The sequence below is a fragment of the Nomascus leucogenys genome, chromosome 19 (assembly GCF_006542625.1).
Source record: "Nomascus leucogenys isolate Asia chromosome 19, Asia_NLE_v1, whole genome shotgun sequence".
NCBI lineage: Eukaryota > Metazoa > Chordata > Mammalia > Primates > Hylobatidae > Nomascus > Nomascus leucogenys.
In genome coordinates this window covers 76,815,394-76,842,106 of record NC_044399.1, presented here as the reverse complement: position 1 = coordinate 76,842,106, position 26,713 = coordinate 76,815,394, and the positions used below count along the sequence as shown (strand labels likewise).

The following is a 26,713-nucleotide window of genomic DNA, read 5'->3' as shown; positions in this document are numbered from 1 at the left end:
GGGGAACCCTCGGGGCCCAGGGACCGCCAGAGACCCCGCCCCGCCCTATCGCGGCCGCCGGGCCTGGTCACGCGCAGAGCCGCGCCGCGGGATCGGGGCCAGCGCCGGGCGGAGGCGGGACGGGGACGGGGGCGGAGGGTTGAAATCGCGCGGCCGGGCCGGGGCGCGCCGAGCCGAACCCAGCCACGCGGCGCCAGCGAGGCGGCCGGACCCGCAGCCCCGATGCTGCTGACGCTGGCCTGGGGCGCGCTCTTCTTCCCGGGGCTCTTCGCGCTCTGCACCTGGGCGCTGCGCCGCTCCCAGCCCGGATGGAGCCGCACCGACTGCGTGATGATCAGCACCAGGTACCGGCGCCGCCGAGACGCCCCCCGAGGCCCAGGGCGCTGCCCACACCACCCCACCCGGCTGCGGGGCCCAGGGCGGAAAAGGGGGGCGGCAGGAAGCCAGGGGGCTGCTCCCTCCGGGTCCCGGCGGCCCGAGTTTCCGAAGCGCCTCCGCGTCCTCCCCTGGCGGGAGCGGGGCCGGGGCGGGCGGGAATGGCCGGTGAGTCTCCGGAGCCCGCTCCCCACATCTGCCGGCGGCTGGGGGAGAGTCAGGCCGAAGGGCTGGGCTGGGCTCTCTGCGGTCCTCGGACGGGACTGAGCGCGCGCGCTGTTTTCCTCTCCGCCCGCGCTAGGCTGGTTTCCTCGGTGCACGCCGTGCTGGCCACCGGCTCGGGGATCGTCATCATTCGCTCCTGCGACGATGTGATCACCGGCAGGTAAGAGCCCGGGCCAGGGGCTTGTTGCAAATGTGACATTTCAGTAGCTCGCAGGCTCTGGCTCTTTCTCAGCACACGCGCTTCGATAGCTGACTAATGAGAAAAGCTGGCACCACAATGGGCTCCTTCTTCCTCTCCGGAGTCTTCGAGCACCCCCAGCTTAGGAGAAAGTCCACGGAAATGAGGGAGGACGACAGAGTCGGAGTCTGATTTCAGGTGGTGTGAGCCAGGGATCCAGGTCCTCCATGGAAGAGAGAAGCGTGGAAGCATTTACGACTGGGAGTATGGCTTCTGATTCTTGTAGTTGGTTTCACTGGGTTCTCACTCTGGAGCATCATTGGCTAATATACGTCCAGTGTGGTTAGCAGAGCCCCCCCATGGAAAGGAACAAACCCACCACCCCTTTCCACGCACACGCCGCTCTTGTTTTTCCTGCAGATTTGCTAAAGGTGATTGAGACGTTCCAGCGCTTAGAACACGGACTTGTATGCTATCAGAGCTCAGTCCAGAGGCAGGTCAGGAAATGTGCACCTATCTGCAGTTCCAGTGAAAGAAATCATAAATTAAGACCAGAATAGTCTACTATGTACAGTGTTTAGACCTGGGCAATGGTGGTGCTTTTATTTTTTTATTTCAAGCCTTGTTTTCCCCACCGGTCTTGCTAGAATCACACTCACTTTCTCCCATATTGAAGGACCACAGTCGGATGTGCAGGAAAGTTGAACGCCTTTCCAGGCCCTGCTCTCCTGTGGGCTCTGCCAAGTCCTGCTTCTCACCTGCTGAGACTGGACTGCGAGGGGCCTGAGCAGGCCGTCTGACTCTCTAGCCTGTGGTCTTACTTGGGATCAATCCTGCTGTCATGATTTTTGTGCTTTTCTTCTGCCTTTTTAAAAACAAAACTGGCTATTGGTGATGAATAGTAGATGCTAAGAGAAGATAGATCAAGTGACATTGATTGTAGACACCAAAGGTTAATATTTGTGTGGCTGGGTTCAATTTTTCTTCTTCTTTTTTTTTTTTTTTTTTTTTTTTTTAAAGACAGGGTCTCACCATGTTGCCCAGGCTGGTCTTGAACTCCTGGGCTCAAGTGATTTTTCTGCCTCACCCTCACAAAGTGCTGGGATTACAGGCGTGAGCCACCACACCCAGCAAATTTTTACTTTATTTTTTTCCTGTGGAGACAGGGTCTCTGTCGCCCAGGCTGAGGTGCAGCGGCATGATCATAGCTGACTGTAGTCTTCAACTCCAGGGTTCAAGCCACCCTTCTGCCTTAGCCTCCCAAGCTTGGACTGCAGGCACACACTACTACGCCTGGCTTTTTTTTTTTTTTTGGTAAGGACAGGGGTCTCCCTATATTGCCCAGGCTGGTCTTGAACTCCTGGCATCCAACCATCCTCCTGCCTGGACCTCCCAAAGTGTTGCGATTATAGGCGTGAGCCACTGCGCCCGGCCAAAAAAGGCCTTTCAGGGTTCATACACTATGCACTAAATATTTTTCTATTATAGGCCTTCTCATTTTATGCCTTCATATAGAATGTGATTAGATACGAGGAGTTAAAAATCCCCCCAAATTATCGGCAGAATGTGGTATGGGGCCAAGGATTTAGTCAGATTCTTAAAGGGGTTCAGACCCCTAAAATGACTAAGTCACAGCTCCAGGTAGTTTTCTCAATTTAAGTACTTAATTCAGATAGTACTTTGTTGTTTTTAGATGGGGTCTTGCTCTGTCACCCAGGCTGGTCTGGAACTCCTGGATTCAAGCCATTCTCCCACTCAGGCCTCCCAAAGTGATCACAGGCGGATCATAGGTGTCAGCCACCGTGCCCAGCCTGTATAGTATCTTTTAACATTTAAAAGGACCCTCCCCCCCCCTTTTTTTTTTTATTGAGATGGAGTCTCACTTTGTCACTCAGACTGGAGTGCCGTGGGGAGGTCTCGGCTCACTGCAACCTCCACCTCCCAGGTTCAAGTGATTCTCCTGCCTCAGCCTCCTGAGTAGCTGAGATAACAGGCATGCATCACCACGTCTGGCTAATTTTTGTATATTTAGTAAAGCCATGTTGGCCAGGCTGGTCTCGAACTCCTGACCTCAGGTGATCTGCCCGCCTCGGCCTCCCAAAATGCTGGGATTATAGGCATGAGCCACCATGCCCGGCCGACTTTCCCACATTTAATTATTTAATCTTCACTGCAGCTTTGACAGGTAAGTAAGACAAGGGTTAGCATCTTCATTTTACAAAGTTAAATCACAGGCTAGTGGTAGTTAAGATTATAATCCAGATCTCTTGCTAATAAATCTTCAGAGGATTCTACCCATGAGTCACAATTTCAGATCTCTTCTCTGAATTGCTGAAAATATGAAAACCCTAGGTTCCCTTCAAGGGGAGAGGCCAGCTATATTTCAGCTAAAATTTTAGTAGCTGTTTATAGGTATTTTACTTGAAATTGCTTCAAGAAAGCACCTGAGACCATAGATGGGCACTGGAATAAGTATCGCATCTTTTTGGCCAAAAGAAACCTGGCTAGGTTGGGTGCGGCGGCTCATGCCTGTAATCCCAGCACTTTGGGAGGCTGAGGTGGGCGGATCACTTGAGGTCAGGAGCTTGAGACCACTCTGGCCACTCATGGTGAAACCCCCATCTCTACTTAAAAAGAAAAAAAAGAAAATAGCCGGACGTGGTGGCAGGTGCCTGTAATCCCAGCTACTTGGGAGGCTGTGGCAGGAAAATCGTTTGAACCCACAAGTCGGAGGTTACAGTGAGCTGAGATGGCACCACTACATCCAGCCTGGGCAACAGAGCGAGATTTTCTTTCAAAAACCAAAACCAAAAAAAAAAAAAAAAAAAAAAAAAGGAACCTGGCTAATGAATTCACCTACAAGTGTGTTATACTTGCCATTACTTGCTTGCCTTGTTTATTCATTATTTACGTCGTGGTTAAGTGCGGAGTTGCTCAAGAGCAGAAATTCAGATGACGCCCCTGTAGACTGTTTCCAACGTTGCAGTTCAGTGGACTCTGGCTCCGTCCGAAATCAGAGACAAAGTTAATACAGATTTGAGGGCCCTCGGCTTACAATTTAGAATCTCTGGAGACTGGAGCCCTTAACAAGCACTGCAGGTGATTCTAATGTTCAGGTAGTTTGAGAACCATAAAACGAAATGGTTTTCTAACACGTGGACGCGCACCAAACACTTGCTGACCACGTGAATGGAGTCCTCAGATAGTACATGATTTCAATTTAGATGTTTCTTCACAGAAAACATCTGTGGGATGCTTCTTCATCATTGGGAACCACACTGTATGAATTGTAGAGGCTTTCCTTCTAATCTGCTCCAGGGCAGTGATCAACAGTTACTTCCATTCAGCAAACACTGATTCAGCCCCTGTGGATAAGTACATGGGAAAACTGGCTTTTGACCTAGCCTCTCTCCTGGTCCCTAACTGCCGTCATGTGGCCCTCGAGCTCCAGGCTCGTTTCCAGACCTGCTTTTTTTTTTGTTTTGTTTGTTTTTTGAGACAGAGTCTCGCTCTGTTGCCCAGGCTGGAGTGCAGTGGTGCCATCTTGGCTCACTGCAACCTCTGCCTCCCAGGTTCAAGCGATTCTCCTGCCTCAGCCTCCCAAGTAGCTGGGAGTACAGGTGCATGCCACCACGCTCAGCTAATTTTTGTATTTTTAGTAGAGATGGGGTTTCACAATGTTGGTAAGGCGGGTATCGAACTGCTGACCTCGTGATTCGCCTGCCTTAGCCTCCCAAAGTGCTGGGATTACAGGTGTGAGCCACCATGCCCAGCCTCCAGACCTGATTTTCTTAATGGAATTGAGATTAGCTCTAGAATTGCTTTTTGGGTTTTTTTGTTTTTGTTTTTTTAGATGGAGTCTCACTCTGTCACCCAGGCTGGAGTGCAGTGGCGCGATCTCAGCTCACTGCAACCTCCGCCTCCCGGGTTCAAGTGATTCTCCTGCCTCAGCCTCCTGAGTAGCTGGGACTACAGGTGTGCGCCACCACATCTGGCTAATTTTTGTATTTTTAGTAGAGACAGGGTTTCACCATGTTGGCCAGGCTGATCTTGAACTCCTGACCTCAAGTGATCCACCCGCCTCAGCCTCCCAAAGTGCTGAGATTACAGGTGTGAGCCACCGAACCCAGCCAGCTCTAGAATTGTAAAGAAAATGGCCAGGGTTGCCTCCCAGAAACGCCATAGAATGGGGTTGCATGCAGACGCAAGAGAAAACTCACAGGTTCCAGGATTTAAGTTAGTAAACCTCCAACTGTTGAGCAGCTGAGGAGTTAAACTAGACGTGTTGGATTTGTGACTTGGGACACTTTCCAAACCAGCTTCTTGGTGGGGCCGTTGAATCATTTGTATATCTATCTATATCAAAGTCAGTTTTATCACAAAATGCCAGAACATCTACTACAAATTAGTAGCTAAGTCAGGCAAGTAGTGACGGCAAGCTGCTTCAACAGGCAGGGCTGAGTGAATGCCTGCTTTTTGCCTTTGACACTCATGAATTGGCCCTGAAACTGAGAGAAAGTGGTCTACTCTCCCTGTTTATCAGTTTCAACATCTTTATTGTAAAGTATTTGGAGTAATAATAGCTGATCAAGCACCAAACTTGGCTGTGAGCCTTCATAATGGATATCCACAATGATTTCACAGGCCATTCATATGCTTTCTTTCAGGCACTGGCTTGCCCGGGAATATGTGTGGTTTCTGATTCCATACATGATCTATGACTCGTACGCCATGTACCTCTGTGAATGGTGCCGAACCAGAGACCAGAACCGTGCGCCCTCCCTCACTCTTCGAAACTTCCTAAGTCGAAACCGCCTCATGATCACACATCATGCGGTCATTCTCTTTGTCCTTGTGCCAATCGCACAGGTATGGCCTTCCAGGACAGCAGACCAGCAGCTGGGTTGAGCTGGGTGTCTATTTTTTTTGAGACAGTCTCACTCTGTCACCCAGGCTGGAGTGCAATGGTGTGATTTCAGCTCACTGCAACCTCCGCCTCCCTGGTTCCAGCGATTCTCCTGCCTCAGCCTCCCGAGTAGCTGGGATTATAGGTGCCTACCACCACGCCCAGCTAATGTTTGTATTTTTAGTAGAGATGGGGTTTTGCCATGTTAGCCAGGCTAGTTTCAAACTCCTGAACTCAAATGATCCACCCGCCTCAGCCTCCCAAAGTTCTGGGATTACAGGCGTGAGCCACCGCCCCCGGCCTGAGCTGGACGTCTTGACCATTACTTAGGAGTCGGGATTGCCCCTCTTTTCTTTGCCACTCATAGGCACCCATTCTCCTTGTGCGTGCTGCTTCAGCAGCCACCTCCCCCAGGTGAATAGTGGAGGAACACCATTACACGTGACACGTTCATGATCCTCCTTACCAACATCAACATCAGCATATTTTCTGTTTTTCTTTTTTGAGACAGGGTTTCACTCTGTCACCCAGGGTGGAGTGCAGTTGTGGGATCACAGCTCACTGTAGCCTCAAACGACTGGCCTCAAGTGATCCTCCTGCCTCTGCTTCCCAGGTAGCTGGGAACACAGGCACACACTACAACATCCAGCTAATTTCTGTAATTTTTGTAGAGTTTCTCCATGTTGCCCAGGCTGGTCTCAAACTCTTGGACTCAAGTGATCCTCCTGCCTAGGCCTCCCAAAGTGCTGGGATTACAGGCGTGAGCCACCGCACCCGGCCCCAACATTCTTTTTAACAAACCCCCAGCCCTCTGTGATTCCCTAGCGTTTGTCAGAGGTTCTATCCTTAGTTCAATACAAGATAAAAACGACATAAAATACAAATATAATACAAAGCAACATAACAGTGCCAGAGAGCACTGTGTGGATTATTCTTATGTCACAAAACACAGACTGTCAAAGCAAATAGCCTCCTAATTTCTCCCCAGATCCATTTCCCCATAAAAGCCCACCCAACAAGGAAAAGCAATGGGAAAGCTGAGGGGAAATTCCTCGCTCTTGAGTGCCTGCCAGGGGAAGGCATGCGTTTTATCTTTTTAATTATTCATATATTTATTCATTTTTTTGAGATGGCGTTTTGCTCTTGTTGCCCAGGCTGGAGTGCAATGGCTCACTGCAACCTCTGCCTCCAGGTTCAAGTGATTCTCCTGCCTCAGCCTTCCAAGCAGCTGGGTTTACAGATGCATGCCACCACACCTGGCTAATTTTTATATTTTTAATAGAGACGGGGTTTCACCATATTGGTCAGGCTGGTTTCAAACTCCTGACCTCAGGTGATGCACCTGCCTCAGCCTCCCAAAGTGCTGGGATTACAGGCATGAGCCACTGCTCCTGGCCGGCATGTAGTTTTATTTATTTATTATTTTTTAAATAAAGAGATGGGGTCTCCTTATGATGTCCAGGCTGATCTCGAACTCCTGGGCTCAAGGGATCCTCCCGTCTCAGCCTCCCAAAGTGCTGGGATTATAGGCGTGAGCCACCGCACCCTGCCAGGCACGTGATTTAAAAGTTCATAGCTTGCTAAATATTAGAAACTATTAGCCTTATGCTGTAGGTGAAGAAACTGGGGCTCTAAGAGTATTCTTATATCTCTCAGTGGTACTAAGTGGCAGAGCTGATATTTTACTATGCTTACTGCTTTCTTGAAAAAGGAGGCCGGGCGAGGTGGCTCATGCCTGTAATCCCAGTCAGAAGTTCGAGACCAGCCTGGCCAACATGGTGAAACCCCGTCTCTACTAAAAATACAAAAATTAGCCAGGTGTGACGCTGTGCATCTGTAGTTCCAGGTACTCAGGAGCCTGAGGCAGGAGAATCATTTGAACCCAGGAGGCGAAGGTTGCGATGAGCTGAGATCATGCCATTGCTCTCCAGCCTGGGCAACAAGAGCAAAACTCCGTCTCAAAAAAAATAAAATAAAATAAAATAAAATAAAATAAAAAGAGGTAACGTGCATTAAATTCTTTAAGAAGTCTCTGAGACCTACCATCTAGGAACCAGAACATCTAGGGTGCTTTCAGACCCTAACATCTAGCACAGGGCCTGGCACATTTTGTTGAACCAAACAGGCTGAGTGTCTTGGCATGACTAAGTTCGATATACAAAAGTAGGCTGCAGCCTTCCTTCCGGCTGTCATCAAAATTCAGAGCTTGGTGTGGGATGCCGTCATCCTGTCTGAATTTGCCTGTGGATCCTAGGGCTTGGACCGTCAAAGTGCTGTTGCCACGAATGCAGCAGGATAGTAACTGGGTCTGCGCTTGACTATTGAGCGTCCCTTGCCCTTCACGGTTACCCTTTTCAGTAGCCCTCAATGGAATTTTCCTTCTGGTGGTTTCTTAACCTCCGCTTATTTCCCCTTTTCGTTTCATCATCTGCAGAGGCTCCGGGGAGACCTTGGGGACTTCTTTGTCGGCTGCATCTTCACGGCAGAACTGAGCACTCCGTTTGTGTCACTGGGCAGGGTTCTGATTCAGGCACGTATGAATGAATGGCAGAGAGAGGTTCTGATTCAGACATGTATGAATGAATGGCAGAGAGAGGTTCTGATTCAGACATGTATGAATGAATGCAGAGAGTGAGGGTTCTGATTCAGGCATGTATGAAGAATGGCAGAGAGAGGGTTCTGATTCAGGCATGTATGAATGAATGGCAGAGAGTGAGGGTTCTGATTCAGACATGTATGAATGAATGGCAGAGAGAGGTTCTGATTCAGACATGTATGAATGAATGGCAGAGAGAGTGAGGGTTCTGATTCAGGCATGTATGAATGAATGGCAGAGAGAGGGTTCTGATTCAGGCATGTATGAATGAATGGCAGAGTGAGGGTTCTGATTCAGGCATGTATGAATGAAATGGCAGAAAGAGTGTGGGGGGAAGTGGATTCTGCTTTTCCTTCGGAGATGGTGGGTGTGGAGAAATCCCTAATGCCAGGAGAGTGGAATGAGAGATCCTTCAACTGCCTTAAAGGTCAGCTGGTCATCTCAGCCAGTGGGGGTGAAATTGTAGGTTCGACCTAAGTTTGATAGTTTGATACAGCTCATTCTATTTTTTCCCTGGTTACACACATACTTTAATCCACGGTTCCTGTACTCCTGTCAGCTGGGTGGCCTGGGTCAAATTCAAAATCACTATTGCAGAAAATGAGGTTATTTGCATATATCAATATGATAGTGTTCAAGAATGTCTTCTCCAAGTGTCAGAAAACTAGACAAACGTCTGGGCGCCTGGGAATCTGACAGCCGAGGTCTTGATGAGCACTTGCACCTGTGTGGCATTTACTGGGGGGGGACTTGGGCCACTCGCTCCCTGATGCCCAGCTTCGTGGTGACCTTACCTTTTTCCTTCCTCTTCTATTGCAGCTAAAGCAGCAGCACACCCTTCTGTACAAGGTGAATGGAATCCTCACACTGGCCACCTTCCTTTCCTGCCGGATCCTTCTCTTCCCCTTCATGTACTGGTCCTATGGCCGCCAGCAGGGACTCAGCCTGCTCCAAGTACCCTTCAGCATCCCCTTCTACTGCAACGTGGCCAATGCCTTCCTCATAGCTCCTCAGATCTACTGGTTCTGTCTGCTGTGCAGGAAGGCAGCCCGGCTCTTTGACACTCCCCAAGCCAAAAAGGATGACTAAATGCTCCCGGGAGTCGGGCGCAGCCTCACACCAGCTGCCTCCTCCACTCAGCATTCCATGGACCAAATTGTGCCCTGGGTGGCCTCAGACTTCGGGTATTGATAAGCAGATGGATTTGAGTTTTTCTAAAGAATATTCATATTACCTCCTCCTTCTAACTTGCCCTATTTGCAAAAGCACTTTTGTAGTAACAACTATTGGGTCCTGTCAGACGTCCACGGACAGCAAAGTGGTTTTAATGCAAGCCCAAGGATCCTTCTAGGGTCTTATCTCAAGAGCTCTGGGAGGTGGAAGCATGGGGCGTGGTCGGTGGACCAGGGTGATAAGTGTCTGCACATCTGCCTGTCCCTGTATCAGCGGCTACCCACCTTTCAAACCACTCAGGGCAGCACCCATGGCACTGGGCCCGCAGAAGCAAGGGATGACTTGGTTCTTGGAAGTAATGTCTTCTTGTGACACTGGCTTGGGACAATCATTGTGGGTAGGTAGTTTTTGATCGTTTACTAGATAACCCATTGGTTCTTTGCCTCATCCTCTCATCCATGGGTCAGAGTTGAATTCTTATGTCTATCGACTTCCGATCAGAAGTCTCACTGGTGGGGCTGGGGGTGGGGACAGGCAGGAGGCATGGATGGGAACCTGAGTAGGTAGTGTGGCCAAGAGGTCAGCACAACCTTTGCAGGCTGACTTGGTAAGTCTGACAGTGTCAAACTGGTGAGCTTACTGCAGTCAGTCACAGATACTGTTCTTTTTAACACACCCCTTCATGCCCAGCTTTCCCCCTATCCACATGCAGAGGACGTGCTCATAAAAACTACAGGGAAACGTGAAATGATGGCTTTGGTAGCTGTTTACTGGGTAACCCCACTCTATGACACTGTCCTTTTCATGTGATGTGGAAACCAACTTCTGTCCTCCAAACCACGAAATGTGCCATCTAGACTGCTGAGTACTTGAGTACTTAGCCTCCTGATACGCCAGAGCCTGTGGTCCAAAGCCCATTCCTGTGTGAGTGTCCTGCCATTTAGCCACAGAAGGCTGCAGAGTGAGGGGGCAGCCAGCCTGGCCAGAGGCTGTCCTGTGGACCGACACGTGCACCCCCTTCTGCAAGCAGGATTTTCTGGTGCCAACACTCATCATTCCCATCAACTAGGATGGGTTTGAGATTGTGCTACCATGTGTTCTGAAGTGGTAGTTTAAAAAGTGGATTTTTAAAGTGCCTTTTAATTGTCTGTGAACGTCTAAAGGACTGAATGATTTGTCTCATTTTGACTCTTTAGTCTTTAATGGGTGCCATTTAAAAAACAAAATGCTATTTTTTAATTGTCTTTTTTTTATCAGTGAAAAGTCACCCTTATGGTGATTAAATTGCACTGACATTCCCAACTTATTCTCATTTGTGAAATACATCAATATCAGTGTCCTGTAAGAATCATCCTGTGACCCAGCTTGACTGGCTGCTGTGTGCTGTAGCTCCAGGTCTGTGTCCATGTAACTAGCAGAGGGGTGTGTGTGTGAATGCTTTCAGCCTCCAGAAAGGTCTAGCTCACACCTCACTCAAACCTGTTTGTGTGGTTCATGGTCCCAGTAATACACTGAAGGTTCCCAGAGTTCAAGCGTAGTGGTCACACGTAACTTGAGACCCTTTCTTCTCTTCATAAGTGAATCTTACTAGGAATTGGGGGAGTGGAAACCCAATTATTGGTCAAGGAGCCAAGCCTACTTTACCTGAGGAGAGAACCTGAGTAATGCCCTATTGTGAAGGAGGGTGTGGATATGGAGGTAGTGATGGGACATATTCTTTTCCCCCTTTCATCTCACACATTAAACATGTCCCCAGCCAATTCTCATAGTTTCCTCATACCTCAGACACCTTAAACTCATTTTTTTTTCTTTCTGTAGAGACAGGTTATCTCTGTTGCCCAGGCTGGTCTCAAACTCCTGGCCTCAAGTGATCCTCCTGCCTCAGCCTCCCAAAGCACTGGGATTATTATAGGTGTGAGCCACCGTACCTAGCCCACTCTCAATTTCTTTTTTTTTTTTTTTTCAGACAGGGTCTCACTCTGTCACCAAGGCTGGAGTGCAGTGGTCTGATCTCAGCTTACTGCAGCCTCTACCTCCCAGGATCAAGGGATCCTCCTGCTTTAGCCCCCTGAGTAGCTGGGAATATAGTTGTGTGTCACCACACCCAGCTAATTTTTTTTTTTTTTTTGTAGAGACAGGGCTTCCATATGTTGGCTGGTCTCAAGTGATCCTCCCGCCTCAGCCTCCCAAAGTGCTGAGATTACAGGTGTGAGCCACCACACCCGGCCCAAACTCACTTTTTATGTTCGTGCACACATCATTCCCTTATTCAAATCATTCATTCATCCAAACCTCGACAGCCCCTCCTGATGCAGAAGCTAACGTGACCCATCCATTCAGCACATCTCTGCTGGGTCTGCCAGGTCTTGTCTTCACAGTAGCCTCTTTGGGGGTGACTGAATAGATGGAGTTAAGACTGTATGGGAAGTGGGTGTGCTTATTGTCCCAGCTACTCAGGAGGCTGAAGTGGGAGGATCACTTGAGTCCAGGGGTTCAAGGCCAGCCTAAGCAACAAAGACTGTACACACTCCCCAATTCAGAGGGGACCCATTTTCTTGAGGTCATTAACCTAGCCCCTCGCCACTGAGTTTATCTTGGCCGTCCCATCCTCTCATTTTAGAATTGGGCAGGCCTCTCGGGCACAGCAATCTCATGGCCAGAGGCAGAGCCAGGGCTGGACTGGATTCTTTTCCAAGCTGCTGTCCTTTCCAAGATACCTCAAGAAAAAAACATTAAAAGATGAAATAACTCTTGAAGGGGGTTATACGTACCCTGTAACGCTTTTTCCACTCACATGGTTTCAACTTTGGGCTTATTTGCCAAAATCTAGGATGGAAACGTCGTTATGAATATGTTCCTCCCGGCTGGATTTGATCTTGAAGACACTAAACCAATTTCAGAGCATATTTAATCCTGGGCTATTGCTGAGGCCGACTTGGAAGAGACAAAGTGAGATGCAAAAGAGGAGAATTTTTATGATAGTTTGTACGTTACAAATACCCAAGAAACTATTTTCTTTACACCATTATTGCCATGACTTTTTGTGGACAGTTTCACGTAACTGTAAAGTCCAGGCTGCTCGGGTCTGGCCCCTACAGACCTGTCACGTTGAGGCCCAGCTTTTTTGCTCCTGCGCAGCTGCTGCTCTTCTGCAGACCCGCTATGTTGGGGCCCAGCTCCCCACGCAGGTCAGAAGCTGTTCATCTTCTGCAACAGGGTTTGGCGCCGTTCTTCGGGGCTGATGCCCTCGGCAATGGACTTTAAGAAGCGCTGCTCGTGTGCCCTCTGGAGCAAGGAGCTGACAGAAGGGTTGGTCTTGCTCAGAGCCTCATAGCAGGTGAGGGTTTCCAAGGCTAAAACATAGAGTGGCTCACAGACCTCCGAGTGGAGCATGGCCATGATGTGCAGAGCATGGCAGAACACCTGGGTATAAACAAACAGGGCTTCCTGGGTCAGGTCCTGCTCTGGTCCTTGAGCCCAAGGGCCAGCTGACTGTATCAACCTGACTGAGTCCAGGAGGCGGGTCAGACTGCCACAGAGGAGTTTGACCACGTGGTTCCAGCCTTCCAGAGGAAGCCAATTATGACAGCTCTGGCTGCAGAGAAACTGGAAAGTCCTCAGGAAGAGGACGGAGAGTTGGAGCTCCTGGGCAAAGGGCTTCAGGTTGAGCAGGGGAACAAACTGAATATATTCCAGGCTGTACGGGACATGGAGGAGCTGCTTCTCCAGCAGTCTCCTGGTCAGCTGGTGAAGGCGCTGCCACTCCTGAGGGCTGCACCAAGGCATGACTTGTACCAGGGCCACCAGAAAGCCTTTGCTGAACAGTCTGACCTCCTCAGGATTGCCCACGTCCACCACCAAGAGAGACAGCATCCTCTCCGAGACGCCGCTGGAGACGCAGCAGCACTCCATCCAGGCCAGGAGCCCCGTGCCGGCTCCATACCCTGGGTGGGCCTGAGAGGTCCACTCGTCTTCTGAAAGCTTACAGATCTCAAAAAGTGTGGCTGGCACTTCACACTTGAAGTGCCCCTCAAAGAAGTTCTTCAGCCTCAGGCCCACAGTCCAGTCTAGCTGTTCTAACTTGCGGTGGAGCCAGGACAGGGACTTGATCCAGGCGTCCGGGGAGAAGGTCTCGGCATTGGCTGATACGATCTCACACAGGAGCTCCAGGATATGGATCGCCAGATCCTTCCTATCCAAAGAGAGGCACCGCTTCTCCTTGGGAAGCTGCCAATATTTGCTGAAGCCGTCCAAGAGCTGGCACAAGCTGAAGAGGAGCGGAAACGGGGAGCAGGTCTGGAGCCAGTATTCCTCTCGACACGCATTTGCCTCTAGAGTCTGGATGAAGATCCTCAGACTGAGGTCTACCTCTTCAACATCTAACCTCAAGAAAGGCAGGACAAATTCCTTCAGCACCTCGTCTGGCTCAAGAAGAGCAGCCACTGGAATCCCTTGGGGCTTCACGGGACTCATCAGGCAGTTCAGGAGCTCTAAAAATTGCTTTTCTTCCTTGGGTGTAGAGAACTTCATCCAGACGGTTTCTCTGAGGCATGACACCATGAAAGTGGCAGATGAATTGGGACCCTGCTCTTCCACAAACCTAAGGGCAGGGAAGGCAGTGAGAATCTGGGCCAGGAACTTGTGGGTGCCGAGATTGACCACAGCCAGGCCGCACATTTTCTTCACCGTGACTTCCGGGTGCACTATGACCAGGCGGGCCACGGAAGCCACAGCTTTCGCCAAGCCCTGTTCGGAGGCACTCTGAGTGAGCTGGTTAAAGGTCGTATTGAGGTCTTCCTGAAAACCCTCCACATAAGCCAGCAACTTTTCAGAGAGGCCCTTTCGCCCCCAGGAATGCAGGACACCTGCAAGGACTTTATTTTTACCTGGCAGGGAGAGGTCTGCGTAACATTCCAGGATCAGGTGGACCACCTGCCGTATCTGAGACTCAGGGATGGCTCTGTCAGCTGTGCTGACGTCTATCACTGTTTCCAGCAGCCTCAACACCAAGTCAGGCTCTCGGAAGAGGGCCCTGTTACTCCCCAGGCAGGCTACCCACTCATCCGAGAAGGCCCACTTCTTCTCAGAGGCAAAAATGTAGCACACTTCCATATGGCGGTCCATCTTCTGCTGGATGATGGCCATGGCAATGGAAGCTGTGATGTCCTCCAAGGCCCTGTTCTTCAGCACTGTGCTCGTTTTCCTCAGGAAGTCCCTGACACACTCTGCCAACTCAGAGACCACCTGCCTCTCCTCCTTGGACAGGCTGGTGCGGTTCAGGTAGAGCGTCGCGTTCTGGCTGAAGGAAGTCAGACTGTTGCACAGCCGGTAGCTGTCGTAACTTGTCTCCTGGCTGCTGCGGAGCACGGCCTGCAACTCCTCCCCCCACTCCCGCAGCAGGCGGTGCAGGAACTCGCAGCCCATGAAAATGGTCTCACTGGGGAGTTTGGCCAGCGAGGTCAGGCTGACATCCCGCTCTGCCTCCTTCACCTTCTCTGCCAGCGCCTGCTGGCGGTAGGGGTTCTGGGTGTCCGAGTTCCACACGGAGATCACTGTGGCCAGTTTGTCCAGATACACGGTTGCAGACACCTCCTGGGGGTCGTCCTCTGTCAGTGCAAACACAGTCAGCATGTCAGCCAGGTTGGCCAGCGCACAGCACTTCCTCCCAGGGCCCAGGATCCAACTCTGGATCTGCATCAGCCCGCGGAGCAGCATGGCCAACAGGGGCATGGTGGAGCACACGTCTGGGTCTGACCTAAGCCTCTTTGGAGGATGGGGGAACTCATCTAAGGCAGGCAGGTACTTATGGGCCATTGCACTAAACTGCGAGAGCAGGGGGTCCTGCAGGTGACCCTTGTGCTTCATCATCTCCCACCAGACGTCCAGGAAGAAGGCCACGTCTTCGGAAGAAGTGTCAACGGTCACGTGTTCCACAAAGCGCTCTAGTTCTGCATGGCAGATGGTGGTAGGCAGGGCCGTAAGGAGCTGGATAAAGAGTCCAGAAGCTTCCAGGGATTTGAGCAGCTCGAAGAGGACGGTGTGGTTGATGGTGGGGATCATGTTGCCCACCGAGAAGAACAGGTCTTCCTGCCACCGTGTCTCCGTGTCGGACGGGGTCACGGGGTGCGGCTGCAGAACCTTGGCCCAGATGATGATCAGGGCTTTCTTCTTCCAGGCAAAGGGCTGAGAGTGTGCTGCAGCCGAGGAGATCTCCCTTAAGGCCTCCACGATGGGCCGTCCAACATGTTCCCAGTCAGACTTTGTCAATTCTGCCAGTGCCTTAGGGCGGAACAGCTGCTCAGCCAGCAAGAAGCCTCCATGCAGAATAGTCATTTCTTCACAGATGTTCAAGGGTCCTGCACACAGACAAGCCAAGTAAGACAGTGAAAATGTTTCCAGATGGCCCCTGCTGTTAGCAGGCTGTCATGGTTAGAGATGACAAGGGTTTTAAATGACATCAGTGCAAGGGGAGAAGGGAGGACTACAAGAGCCACTGCAGAGCTGAAGTCAGAAGGACTTGGCTGAGGAATCCAGAATGGCTTCCGAGCTCTCCAGCCCGGGAACTGGGAGGACACCAGGTGACGTCACATACGGGGAATGGAGGAGAATCAGAACAGGTGTGAGGAAAGATGAGTTCAGCTTTGGCTATCAAGGTACAGATGTCCTCCAGCAACGGAAATGCCGGGTGGAAGTTCGGGAGGGAAGTCAGCTGGGAAATGTGATTCTGAGAGGTATCTGCCCAGAGGGGATCACTCAACCAAGACAGTGAATGAGATCCTTCAGGAAAAGTGTGTGAAAAGAAAAACCTGGGCTGCTGAGGCCAGACCCTCCAGCAAAGGCTGGGCCAGCAGAGGATGTGGGGAGAGGGGTTTAGAAATAGCAGGACTGTACAAACTACAGGGGCCACTGAGCATGTACCACAGGACATGACAGCTGAGCTTCTCATGACAGATGAAGGGGGCATAGCCACAGGATAATGGGCACAGAGCAATCACGCAGCAACAGGGTAATGGGTACAGAGCAATCACGCAGCCACAGGGTAATGGGTACAGCAGCAGTCACACAGCCACAGGGTAATGGACACAACAGCAATCACACAGCCACAGGGTAATGGGCACAACAGCAATCACACAGCCACAGGGTAATGGGCACAGCAGCAATCACACAGCCACAGGGTAATGGGCACAGAGCAATCACACAGCCACAGGGTAATGGGCACAGCAGCAATCACACAGCCACAGGGTAATGGGCACAGCAGCAATCACACAGCCACAGGGTAATGGGCACAACAGCAATCACACAGCCACAGGGTAATGGGCACAACAGCAATCACACAGCCACAGGGTAATGGGCACAGAGCAATCACACAGCCACAGGGTAATGGGCACAGAGCAATCACACAGCCACAGGATAATGGGCACAGAGCAATCACACAGCCACAGGATAATGGGCACAGAGCAATCACACAGCCACAGGGTAATGGGTACAACAGCAATCACACAGCCACAGGGTAATGGACACAGCAGCAGTCACACAGCCACAGGGTAATGGGCACAACAGCAATCACACAGCCACAGGGTAATGGGCACAACAGCAATCACACAGCCACAGGGTATGGGCACAGCAGCAATCACATAGCCACAGGATAATGGGCACAGAGCAATCACATAACCACAGAGTAATGGGCACAGAAGGAATCAGACAAGCCCTGCCTTCACTCTTTATAACCTTGCCTTGGGAACAGTCTTCAAACATTCTTCTACCTTTCAGGGAAACAGTCCACCCCACGGCTCCTTCCAGTCAAAAACAAGCTACTCATGGCCCTAGTTCTGTGGGAGAAACCAGGGAGTAGATACATAAAATACTGTGCTAGATTAAGCCTTCCTTCAGGGAACTAACGATTGACACAGACTTACCATGGAAAGCATCTTGAGATGTTTAATCAGACATGGGTTTAAATCCTAGCTCAGCAATTTAAAAATGATGTGATTCTGGCCAGGTGCAGTGGCTAGCACTTGTAATCCCAGCTACTTGGGGGGCTGAGGCAGGTGGATCCCTGAGGCCAGGAGTTCAAGACTAGCTGGGATAACATAGTGAGACCCCCCCCCCACCACCATCTCCAAAAAAAAAAAGGGATGTGATCTTGGTCAGATCGCTTCTCCAAGCCTTCCTTCTGCATATGTGGGGATAATACAGACTTCATGTTATGACTTTGGGGATCATGTGATATATACCAGTCAAGCCCTTGCTTGACTGGTATATATCAGTGGGTTGGTACTGCTATCTCCTGACCCCATCTCCCCGGGACGCTATGATGGATAAATGAGATACAGCTACAATAAGAATCAGGTTACAGAGTCTAATTAGGTGCTCAGTAAATGCTGGTTTCCTCAAACCTTTTCATGGTTGGCAAGACCAGAATCTTGTCACTACTCTTTGCCTCCTCCAGCTCAGAAACATCAAAGGATGTAGGTCTTTATCAGGTATGTTTCCTTTGACCCAGAAACTAAAAGAGGGTACAAACACTGCTCCCTATTCCTCATTCCTGAGTCCTCTCCCCTTTCCCAGGATTGAGAGATGCTACTCCTTCCTCAGTCTCTCATGCCCCCAAGAGCTCATATTCCCCATTTTCACAGGCCAGACAACCAGCAGAGAAAACACTGACTCCAGGAGACTAAGGACCATCTGACCCTTCCCATTTATGGGAGCAGCAGCAGGCCAAGGGCTCAGCACTATGTAACCCACTTGTGGAGGCAATCCATCTCATCTCACAGTGGCTGAGACCGACTCCCAGGGAGGGTTAGGCTGCAGAGGGGACCTCTCTGGGGGTTACCGCCCTTCTTTCTGGCTCAGGAGGCTCTCCCAGGGTCCCAAAATGTGGTCCCTTCTGACGCTGTAAATTTAATTTTATTGCATTATTGGCTTAGTTGAGCAGATGTTTGGCCCTCAACACCTGCCTTCCAGGCGCAGTAAGTACGCACAGTTTGAAGTAGTAAGTCCCAGGGCAGTTACTAGCTGGAAAATACTCCGGTGCTCTATCACGGATGGTTAACTAGTGCTTGCCAGAGCCCGCTTCTTAGGTTTATTAAGCGCCTGCTCCGTGCCAGACACTGTGCTAGGTGGTACACATGCAAGATATCTTCTATTCACAATCACCTTTTGAGGACTACTATTCCTCCTTTAGAGATAAGGACACTGAGGCGCAGAAACGATTTGCTGAGGGTGTCCCAGCCTGAATGTGGTGGGGCTGGGAAGCAATTACGGCTGAGGGGCTCCAAGCCCTTAGAGCTCTGCCATTCCGCTCCTGAGGAGCTGTCTGGGGGCGGGGACCAGACCATTTCCCCCCAGCCTACTACTACTGACACATCTCAGGGTGCCTCACCCCCACCTCTCCCAGAACAGCCTCCTGGTCTTAGCAGCGTGCCAAGGTTTAGCTGGGAGCTTCTAGTTCCTATGGGCTCCCTCCCAGACCTTGCCTATAAGATTCTGAATCAGGACACACGCAGGTTCACAAAGTGACACCTCAGGAGCGCAGCCGCCCCAACCGCGGGTGTGACCCGCGCGGCCCCACACGGGACACTGTACCTCGGAGATCTCAATGAAAAGTCGCCCAAAACTCAGTGGGGAGACACACTGCCATTCTCCCCGCTCTGTCGATGAGGAAACCTGATGAACGTACGACACCTGGGGCGTAAGACACTTGCTCAAGAACGCAGTTGCCGTTCAGGAAATGAGGCCGTCCGGGCGCCCGGGGGTGCTCGAAGGGAGCCTGTTTCCCAAAGCACGTGCGCGAGCCCCGGGCGCTTCCAGGGGCTCTAACTTCACGTCTGCTCCGTGTTTTCCCGCGGAGGGGGCCGGAGGCGGCAAGACGCGGCCCAACGCGCGGCGGAACCCGGACCACCCACCGCCAAGGCCACCCCGGGACCCCTAGACCCGCCCCGACGCGGAGGACGTTTCGGCCCGGGCCCGCGCGAGCGTGCGCGGCCGGAGGAGACGCGACGGGGCAGCACCGCCCTGGTGGCGCATTGCGGGTCGCAGCCCGGGGCCGGGGGGGCCGCGGCACCCACCTAGGTCCATGGCGGCGACGCCGGCGGCTGCGCGGGGCTAACGCCCCCTCCCCTCCGAGAACTCGAACGCGGCGCGGGACGCACTGCACAACGGGCGGCGCAGGCGCCACGGCGGCCGCGCTCAGGCCCCGCCCACAACCTCCGCCCGGCCCCGCCCACAGCCTCCCCCGCGCACGCGCAGTCCTCACGAACGAGCGCGCCAAGCGCACAGCGCCGCCTTCCGGCAGAGACCTCCCACCAGCCCTCAGGTACTTGGGCGTCGCTCCCCAGAGCCCTCCGCACCGTCCCCTGCCCGGCCCCTCTTCCGGGGTCCCAGCGGGTCCGGCTCATGATTCCCCGGCCACGCATTCACCCTCACCCGGTAATCCCGGGCGTGCCCCGCACACAGTTCACCCCCACGGCGCGCCTCCCCCGGGACGCCCACTACCCAGCGCGGCCGCACCACGGGAGGCTTCCGCTCCCCCCTGTCCAGCTCGCGCCACATACAGTCCCCTCAACGCGCTCCTGCCGCGCCGCCCCCTTCAGACAGCAGCGTTCCGGATCCTAGACGCTTTTTGACGGCTGGTCCTCCCCAGAAAATGCGCCGTGTGAGCCCAAACATGGTGGGGTAGATGCAGTACGCTGGACCCCGAGCTTGCAATCTGTGCTTGACAAAACACAAACATCGTGTGCCTGTCTCCTCCCCCTGAGATCGAGTAGTAACAGCCATTCCGACTCTCCACCTCCAGCTTCTAGCACCAGAGACCGCCTCCACCACCCCATGTGCCAAGTGGAGTTCGAGCTGGCGCGCGCGGCCCTCAAGCAGCTGAAGGGTCCCGTGAGCGATCAGGAGAAGCTGCTGGTCTACGGCTTGTACAAACAGGCCACCCAGGGCGACTGCGACATCCCCGCCCCTCCGGCCTCAGACGTGAAAGCCAGGGCCAAGTGGGAGGCTTGGAGCGCGAACAAAGGGACGTCCAAGATGGACGCCATGAGGAGCTACGCGGCCAAAGTGGAGGAGCTGACGAAGAAGGAAGTGGGGGGCATGGAGCGCCAACAAAGGGGCGTCCAAGAGGGACGCCATAAGGGGCTACGCGTCCAGAGCGAGGAGCTGAGGAAGGAGGAGGCTGGCTGAGGGCTCCTCGGGAATGGAAAGGGCTTGTTAGACCTTGATGGCTGAAATGTCCTGAAACTGTCGCAAGCTTAGCCGAGACATCAATAAATCACTTAAACTGCATGAGAGTAACCGCTGCTGTTGGAAAGGAGAAATTCGGTGACTGAGGGCTGGGGAGGCGTCCAAATACACAGACTTGCTTTTTGTATGGTTTTGGGTGCAGTTCCCGGCCCTCCTATTACAAGAGCGTATGTAGATATTTGGCCGGAGAGAGGGGGACAGTGTGCTGTGGAAATGCCCAAGATCTGAGGGCAGGAGACCATTCTCCAGTGACAGCCACTTGGGAGGCTGAGGCCCCAGCCCCTAATCTCTTCAAGGCTGATTCACTAATACCCCAGCACCACAGAGGGGAGAGGGACTCTGTCCTAAAGTCAAGTCCAAAAGCCCCCGCTGGAACACAGGGCCTACCGAGTTCATGTTTTGAGGGAGACCAAGCTTTCCGTGACGATAATGCGGTGAAACAATTGATGCGTCAGAACACAGCAGTTGAGAAACAATGGAGCAGATGGTGTCAAAATCCCAGCCCCAGAAAGGTTCACCTAAGGCCGGGCAACCAAAATGTTCTCGGGACTATTCTGTACTTAACCCTGGTTTCTGCTTAGGGGATGTTGGTGGGACAATATGCATATGGATGTCTATGTGGGATTTGTTGCAAGAGCACAACACACTCCTTGACCTATGCAAGTGCCAGAGTGTCTGAGCCCAGCTTCTACTCCTGTTAATTATCATGGGGGCCTCAATGCACAACCATTGTGCATGGCAGCTGGAGTATGGAGTGGTAAATGGTATCGAGAGAGGCAGGTCTACAGTGGCATATGGGATTTCCTGGTACTTCTTCCTTAATAGAAACTGTTTTCACAGATCATGACATCAGGTCAGCTCCAGTTCTCGCTGGGACCAATAAACAATAGAAGCAACAACCATAAAGACTTCAGAGGACAAAGGAAACCAAACCTCACTGTCTTCAAGATCTATTCACATCGTTGCAGGAAGTTGCTCTAGACAAAGTACATTACTAAAGAATGAAGCCCACCCAGGACATCACAGTGACGAAAGAGCTATTTCTCATAACTGGACCAGGCGAGAGCCACACTGTAGGACAGCAGTGCTGCCCTCTCTTCTTTGGCGAATGTTACGAAGACATTCTGATGCACTTAGGATCATGATTCATGTTAAAGGTAAATTACTAGTAAAAATAATACACCTTGCTCCAAAATGTGACAATTTAGAAGCTGTCTATATAGCCAGACCACTCTAAATCACAGAACCTAGAAAATAAAAATGTGCCATAATTAGGACAGCAGAAAGTAACAGTAAGATAGTTGTTTTTTTTTTTTTTTTTTTGAGACGGAGTCTTGCTCTGTCACCCAGGCTGGAGTGCAGTGGCGCGATCTCGGCTCACTGCAAGCTCCGCCTCCCGGGTTCACGCCATTCTCCTGCCTCAGCCTCTCCGAGTAGCAGGGACTACTGGCGCCCGCCACTACACCCAGCTAATTTTTTGTATTTTTTTTTTTTAGTAGAGACGGGGTTTCACCGTGGTCTCGATCTCCTGACCTCGTGATCCGCCCGCCTCGGCCTCCCAAAGTGCTGGGATTACAAGCGTGAGCCACCGCACCCGGCCGATAAAGTTTTAAAAATGAGAGAAAATAAGGATTTATCTATTTGTATTTGCTTACGAAGGGGTTACCCATAGGACGCAGGGGGAATGGGATTGATGGGCATGGGGTATACTGTGAAAGGAAAACAAAATCTTGGAACCAAATTCACTAAGCCAAAGGGAAGAGTTAAGCTTGGAAATTGAGTCATGGAACACGCAAACAACTTTTCCTTTTGTTCCTAAACAGAAAAGCTACAAGACAGAAGGCCACATATCTCCCCAGGTGGTCTCCCTCACCTGACAATATAAATTAACAGCTTATCTTCATAGGTAAGGGACAAAGACACCACCACAAACCATCCCTCACCAGCCCTGAGACAAAATGTAGATGTACTGAGCTGAATGCATAACTGTTCCTCTGCCTGCTGCTTTCACTGTAAGATGTAGATTTGGTGAGTGCTAAATATAGATTTACTGACCTGAATGCATAACTGACTGTTCCTCTGCCCGCTCCTTTCACTGTAACATGTAGATCTGGTGAGCGCTAAATGTAGATTTACTGAGCTGAATGCTTAACTGACTTCCTCTACCCCCTCCTTTCACTGTGACATGTAGATTTGGTGAGCGCTAATCAAAGCCTCAAGAATGTAACCACTTATCTCCCTACCTACCCTCCTTTATTTTTCCTTTCCCTCTTTCCTCCCTTCCTGCTCTTCCCTTTTAAATACTTGTTAGGAATAACGCTCAAAATCCTAAGGAAATTGAACACTTGAACAAAGGATTCTTAGCAATTTTACTTCTGTGCAGAGGGGTGCCTCCTTGGCCAGTCGCCATGAGAGCACACCTGAACAAAGGGGCGCGAGAGCCTTTACTCCTGACACAAGTCCTGCCCCTGCATTCTTTCCCCATTGGCCGGGGTCAGGTCGTACAATCTAAACTAATCCCGCTTGGCTAAACATTTGATTTTTTTAGATAGGGTGGGCACATAAAAGAAAGTGGAGAGGAAGGGGAAGGGGTGTCTGTAATGAGCTAGAAAGTTGGTCCTCTTTCCAAATAAGGAAAGGAATGTGAGCTGGTACTGATAACACCTGGTACTGTGGCGCGCCTGGGCATCTCACAAAGGCAAAAAGGAAAAAAGAAAAAGGGGGCGGGGTACTATGAATTAAAGAATAAAATATTGATCAGATTATTTGAAGAGAAACCTCATCATATCCCACATACTGAAGCCCTAAAAATCCTCTTTGGAAAGAGTGCGGGCCACAGATCAGTGGTTGGGTCTCCTCAGGCACATCCTCAACCTTGGTGAAACAAACCTCTAAATGGGCGAGACTTGTCTCAGACACTTAACCGGTTTACAATACCTTTTCATATTGTTTTGATTTTTGAACCATGTGACTCTATTGCTTTATATAAAGACGATGAGGCAAGGGCACTTCTTTATTGATCATTAGAGTAAATTTACTATTAATTTCCCCTAAGGTTGCGGTAAGAACTCTTAGAACAGAGAAACTTCTCAACTCTTACTCTGAATTTCAACAGACACATTGGAGGTCTCCTGAAAACTCTGGCTGCTAAGTCACAGCGGCACTGAGTGGCAGGTGAGATAGCCAGAAAGTCACATGAAGGAGCACTAAGCATCCCTGGGTTTGTTAATTCCGGTAACATGTCAGACGGACATGGACTTCAGACAGTCCTGCAGGCTAACTAGGAGAGCTCTGGCAATACGGCCATTCTAAATCTCTCTGGAGATTTAACTCAAGGCCCACTTGTATTTACATGCAGGCTCCATAACCCCTCAATTCAAAAAAACAACTCTGGAGAAGCTGAAGAACTTTCCAACTTCATCTGTTTGAAACACCAGCTGGCAGCCTGAGCAACGCAGCGAGACAGTGTCTCTACAAAAAATAAAAAAATTAGCTGGGTGTGATGGCACGTGGCTGTGGTCCCAGCTATTCAGGAGGCTGAGGTGGGAGGATCTCTTGAGCCCAAGAGGTCAAGGCTGCAGAGAGCCATGATGGTGCCACTGCACTCCACCCCGGGTGACAGAGCAATGTCTCAAAACCAAAAACGAAACACCAGCTTGGGCAAAGCTATCTTTCTTACATCCTCATTTTCTAATTGATCATATGCCCCAGAAGTGGGAAAGTCATAACTTTAGTTTAAAATTAGTTTTTGCAGATCTAATGGGCATCTAAGTAATTTTTTTTTTTTGAAGTGGAGTTTCACTCTTGTTGCCCAGCTGGAGTGCAATGGCATGATCTTGGCTCACTGCAACCTCCGCCTCCTGGGTTCAAGGGATTCTCCTGCCTTGGCCTTCTGAGTAGCTGGGATTACAGGCGTGCGCCACCACATCCATCTAATTTTGTATTTTTAGTAGAGATGGGGTTTCTCCATGTTGGTCAGGCTGGTCTCAAGTTCCTGACCTCAGGTGATCCGCCTGCCTCAGCCTCCCAAAGTGCTGGCATTACAGGTGTGAACCACCACGCCCAGCCTAAATGATTTTTTTAAATTACTGTTTTTTGGTTTAGAATTACTTAGCTGAACTGTGCAGAAGCAAGCTTCTGGATTCCTTGATAAAAAAAGCCAAAGTTGTACACTAGAGGGCTTTAGGATGAATAAAATGTTAAAAAACGCAACAGGACGAGGCGGGCTGATCACCTGAGGTGACAAGTTCAAGACCAGCCTGACCAACATGGAGAAACCCCGTCTCTACTAAAAATACAAAATTGGCCAGGTGTGGTGGCGCGCGCCTGTAATCCCAGCTACTCGGGAGGCTGAGGCAGGAGAATCGCTCAAACTTGGGAGGCAGAGGTTGCGGTGAGCCAAGGTTGCACCACTGCACTCCAGCCTGGGCAACAAGAGTAAAACTCCATCTCAAAAAAAAACAAAAACAAAAACAAAACGCAACAAAGCGAGACTTGACAGGCCATGAAATAAATAAAAGGAGGCAGATCTCCTAAAGCCAAAATGTCCCGTGCAGGCAAACAGTGTTACCTTTCACCCTGCATGCTGCCCACTATCATGCACAGTTGTGTATTTAGGAGAAAAACGTTTTGGTACGCCAAAATACAAGGTAAGCAGATAAAAGGGAAACCAGTGTGTGTGATTTAGTCATTCGGTACTCATATAAACCACTTATTTTACCACAACAAACTTCGAGGGCCACATTATAGCAGCCTAATACACTGGGAAAAGGAGTTTCTATTCATGAGTACAATATTACCAGAGAGGAACATTAAAAATTACTTAATAATCTAATAGAAAATTGGAAAATTTGGCCGGGCGCGGTGGCTCACGCTTGTAATCCCAGCACTTTGGGAGGCCGAGGCGGGCGGATCACGAGGTCAGGAGATCGAGACCATGGTGAAGCCCCATCTCTACTAAAAATACAAAAAAAAAAAATTAGCCGGGCGTGGTGGCGGGCGCCTGTAGTCCCAGCTACTCGAGGCTGAGGCAGAAGAATGGCGTGAACCCGGGAGGCGGAGCTTGCAGTGAGCAGAGATCGCGCCACTGCACTCCAACCTGGGGGACAGAGCGAGACTCCATCTCAAAAAAAAAAAAAAAAAAAAAGAAAATTGGAAAATTAACATACATTCTAAAGAGAAGCAGAAGTTTATCTGGTTATTCAAAGTTCATATAATTTCCACACGTATTAAAAAAAAAAGAGAAGGGCACGGTGGCTCATGCCTGTAATCCCAGCACTTTGGGAGGCTGAGGCGGGTGGATCACCTGAGGTCAAGAGTTCGAGACCAACCTAACCAACATTGAGAAACCCCGTCTCTACTAAAAATACAAAATTAGCCAGATGTGGTGGCGCATGCCTGTAATCCCAGCTACTTGGGAGGCTGAGGCAGGAGAATCGCTTGAAACCGGGAGGCGGAGGTTGCAGTGAGCCAAGATCGCACCACTGCACTCCAGCCTGGGCAACAGGAGCAAAACTCCGTCTCAAAAAAAAAAAAAAAAAAAAAAAAAGAACCAATTACCTAGAGGAAGGCCATACATAACTTGGTTTGCTTTGAAACTCAAGATTGCTTCCCTAGGATATGGAATTCAAGCTGAATGAAAAGTTGTAGAGCTGGATGAGAATTTCTTTCTCTCAGTGAAGGTATAATAGTATCACCCCTATAAGAAGATAAGCTGAAATGCAACCAAAATTTCCATGCCCCACACCCTGCCAGTAAGGGAGGAAAGCAGAGGTTATGATTTACAAGTAATTCTATATATGTTCTTTTGGAACCAGGATCCTCTGAGTCAATCCCTTCCAATCTCCTAAGTTTATTTTTAAAAATCTGAACCTGGCCACCACTTTAAATGATGAGACTTAGAGACTGGTATAACAGCTTGATTTCAGAAGCTTACTTTCAAAAAAAATTTAATTATTCAATGAATACACAACATAATTCCATTTCGAGTGATTAAAACGTATTTGTTGTATAGAACCAA

General features: G+C 50.4%; 3 protein-coding genes across 7 annotated transcripts; 2 read left to right on the top strand and 1 right to left on the bottom strand.

The window, feature by feature from the left end:
* Nucleotides 1-48: 48 nt before the first annotated feature.
* TLCD3A (TLC domain containing 3A) lies at nucleotides 49-10,755 on the top strand. Of its 4 annotated transcripts, none has more exons than XR_004027018.1 (5): nucleotides 49-344; nucleotides 677-760; nucleotides 8,119-8,241; nucleotides 8,317-8,402; nucleotides 8,442-10,755. XR_004027018.1 is itself a non-coding variant. In XM_030800067.1 (5 exons), exons 1-5 carry the CDS (start codon nucleotides 223-225, stop codon nucleotides 9,367-9,369), a joined length of 774 nt encoding a protein of 257 aa, XP_030655927.1. In that variant the 5' UTR covers nucleotides 49-222; the 3' UTR covers nucleotides 9,370-10,684. The 4 variants fall into 4 exon arrangements, 3 of the variants coding, with proteins under 3 accessions (XP_030655927.1, XP_030655928.1, XP_030655929.1); XM_030800067.1 differs by lacking the exon at nucleotides 8,317-8,402 and adding an exon at nucleotides 5,446-5,647 and having other exon boundaries at nucleotides 8,119-8,214; nucleotides 9,100-10,684; XM_030800068.1 differs by lacking the exon at nucleotides 8,317-8,402 and having other exon boundaries at nucleotides 8,119-8,214; nucleotides 9,100-10,755.
* A 1,648-nt stretch (nucleotides 10,756-12,403) lies between these two features.
* On the bottom strand, nucleotides 12,404-20,255 carry GEMIN4 (gem nuclear organelle associated protein 4). 2 transcript variants are annotated; one of them, XM_030800061.1, is made up of 2 exons: nucleotides 19,521-20,255; nucleotides 12,404-17,282 (listed from the first exon to the last, which is right to left on the bottom strand). In XM_030800061.1, the coding sequence occupies exon 2, from the start codon at nucleotides 15,784-15,786 to the stop codon at nucleotides 12,643-12,645; it is 3,144 nt and encodes a 1,047-aa protein (XP_030655921.1). In that variant the 5' UTR covers nucleotides 15,787-17,282; nucleotides 19,521-20,255; the 3' UTR covers nucleotides 12,404-12,642. The 2 variants fall into 2 exon arrangements, with proteins under 2 accessions (XP_030655921.1, XP_030655920.1); XM_030800060.1 differs by having other exon boundaries at nucleotides 12,404-15,809.
* Nucleotides 19,685-22,014, top strand: LOC100604535 (diazepam-binding inhibitor-like 5). The gene is made up of 2 exons (XM_030800070.1): nucleotides 19,685-19,768; nucleotides 20,249-22,014. Exon 2 carries the CDS (start codon nucleotides 20,281-20,283, stop codon nucleotides 20,632-20,634), a length of 354 nt encoding a protein of 117 aa, XP_030655930.1. The 5' UTR covers nucleotides 19,685-19,768; nucleotides 20,249-20,280; the 3' UTR covers nucleotides 20,635-22,014.
* Nucleotides 22,015-26,713: the final 4,699 nt, after the last annotated feature.

Coding starts and splice junctions, on each gene's coding strand:
- TLCD3A (XM_030800067.1), top strand. CDS start 223: ATGCTGCTGACGCTGGCCTGGGGCGCGCTCTTCTTCCCGGGGCTCTTC. Junction 345..676: donor TGCGTGATGATCAGCACCAG/GTACCGGCGCCG, acceptor CGCCCGCGCTAG/GCTGGTTTCCTCGGTGCACG. Junction 761..5,445: donor GACGATGTGATCACCGGCAG/GTAAGAGCCCGG, acceptor GCTTTCTTTCAG/GCACTGGCTTGCCCGGGAAT.
- LOC100604535 (XM_030800070.1), top strand. CDS start 20,281: ATGTGCCAAGTGGAGTTCGAGCTGGCGCGCGCGGCCCTCAAGCAGCTG.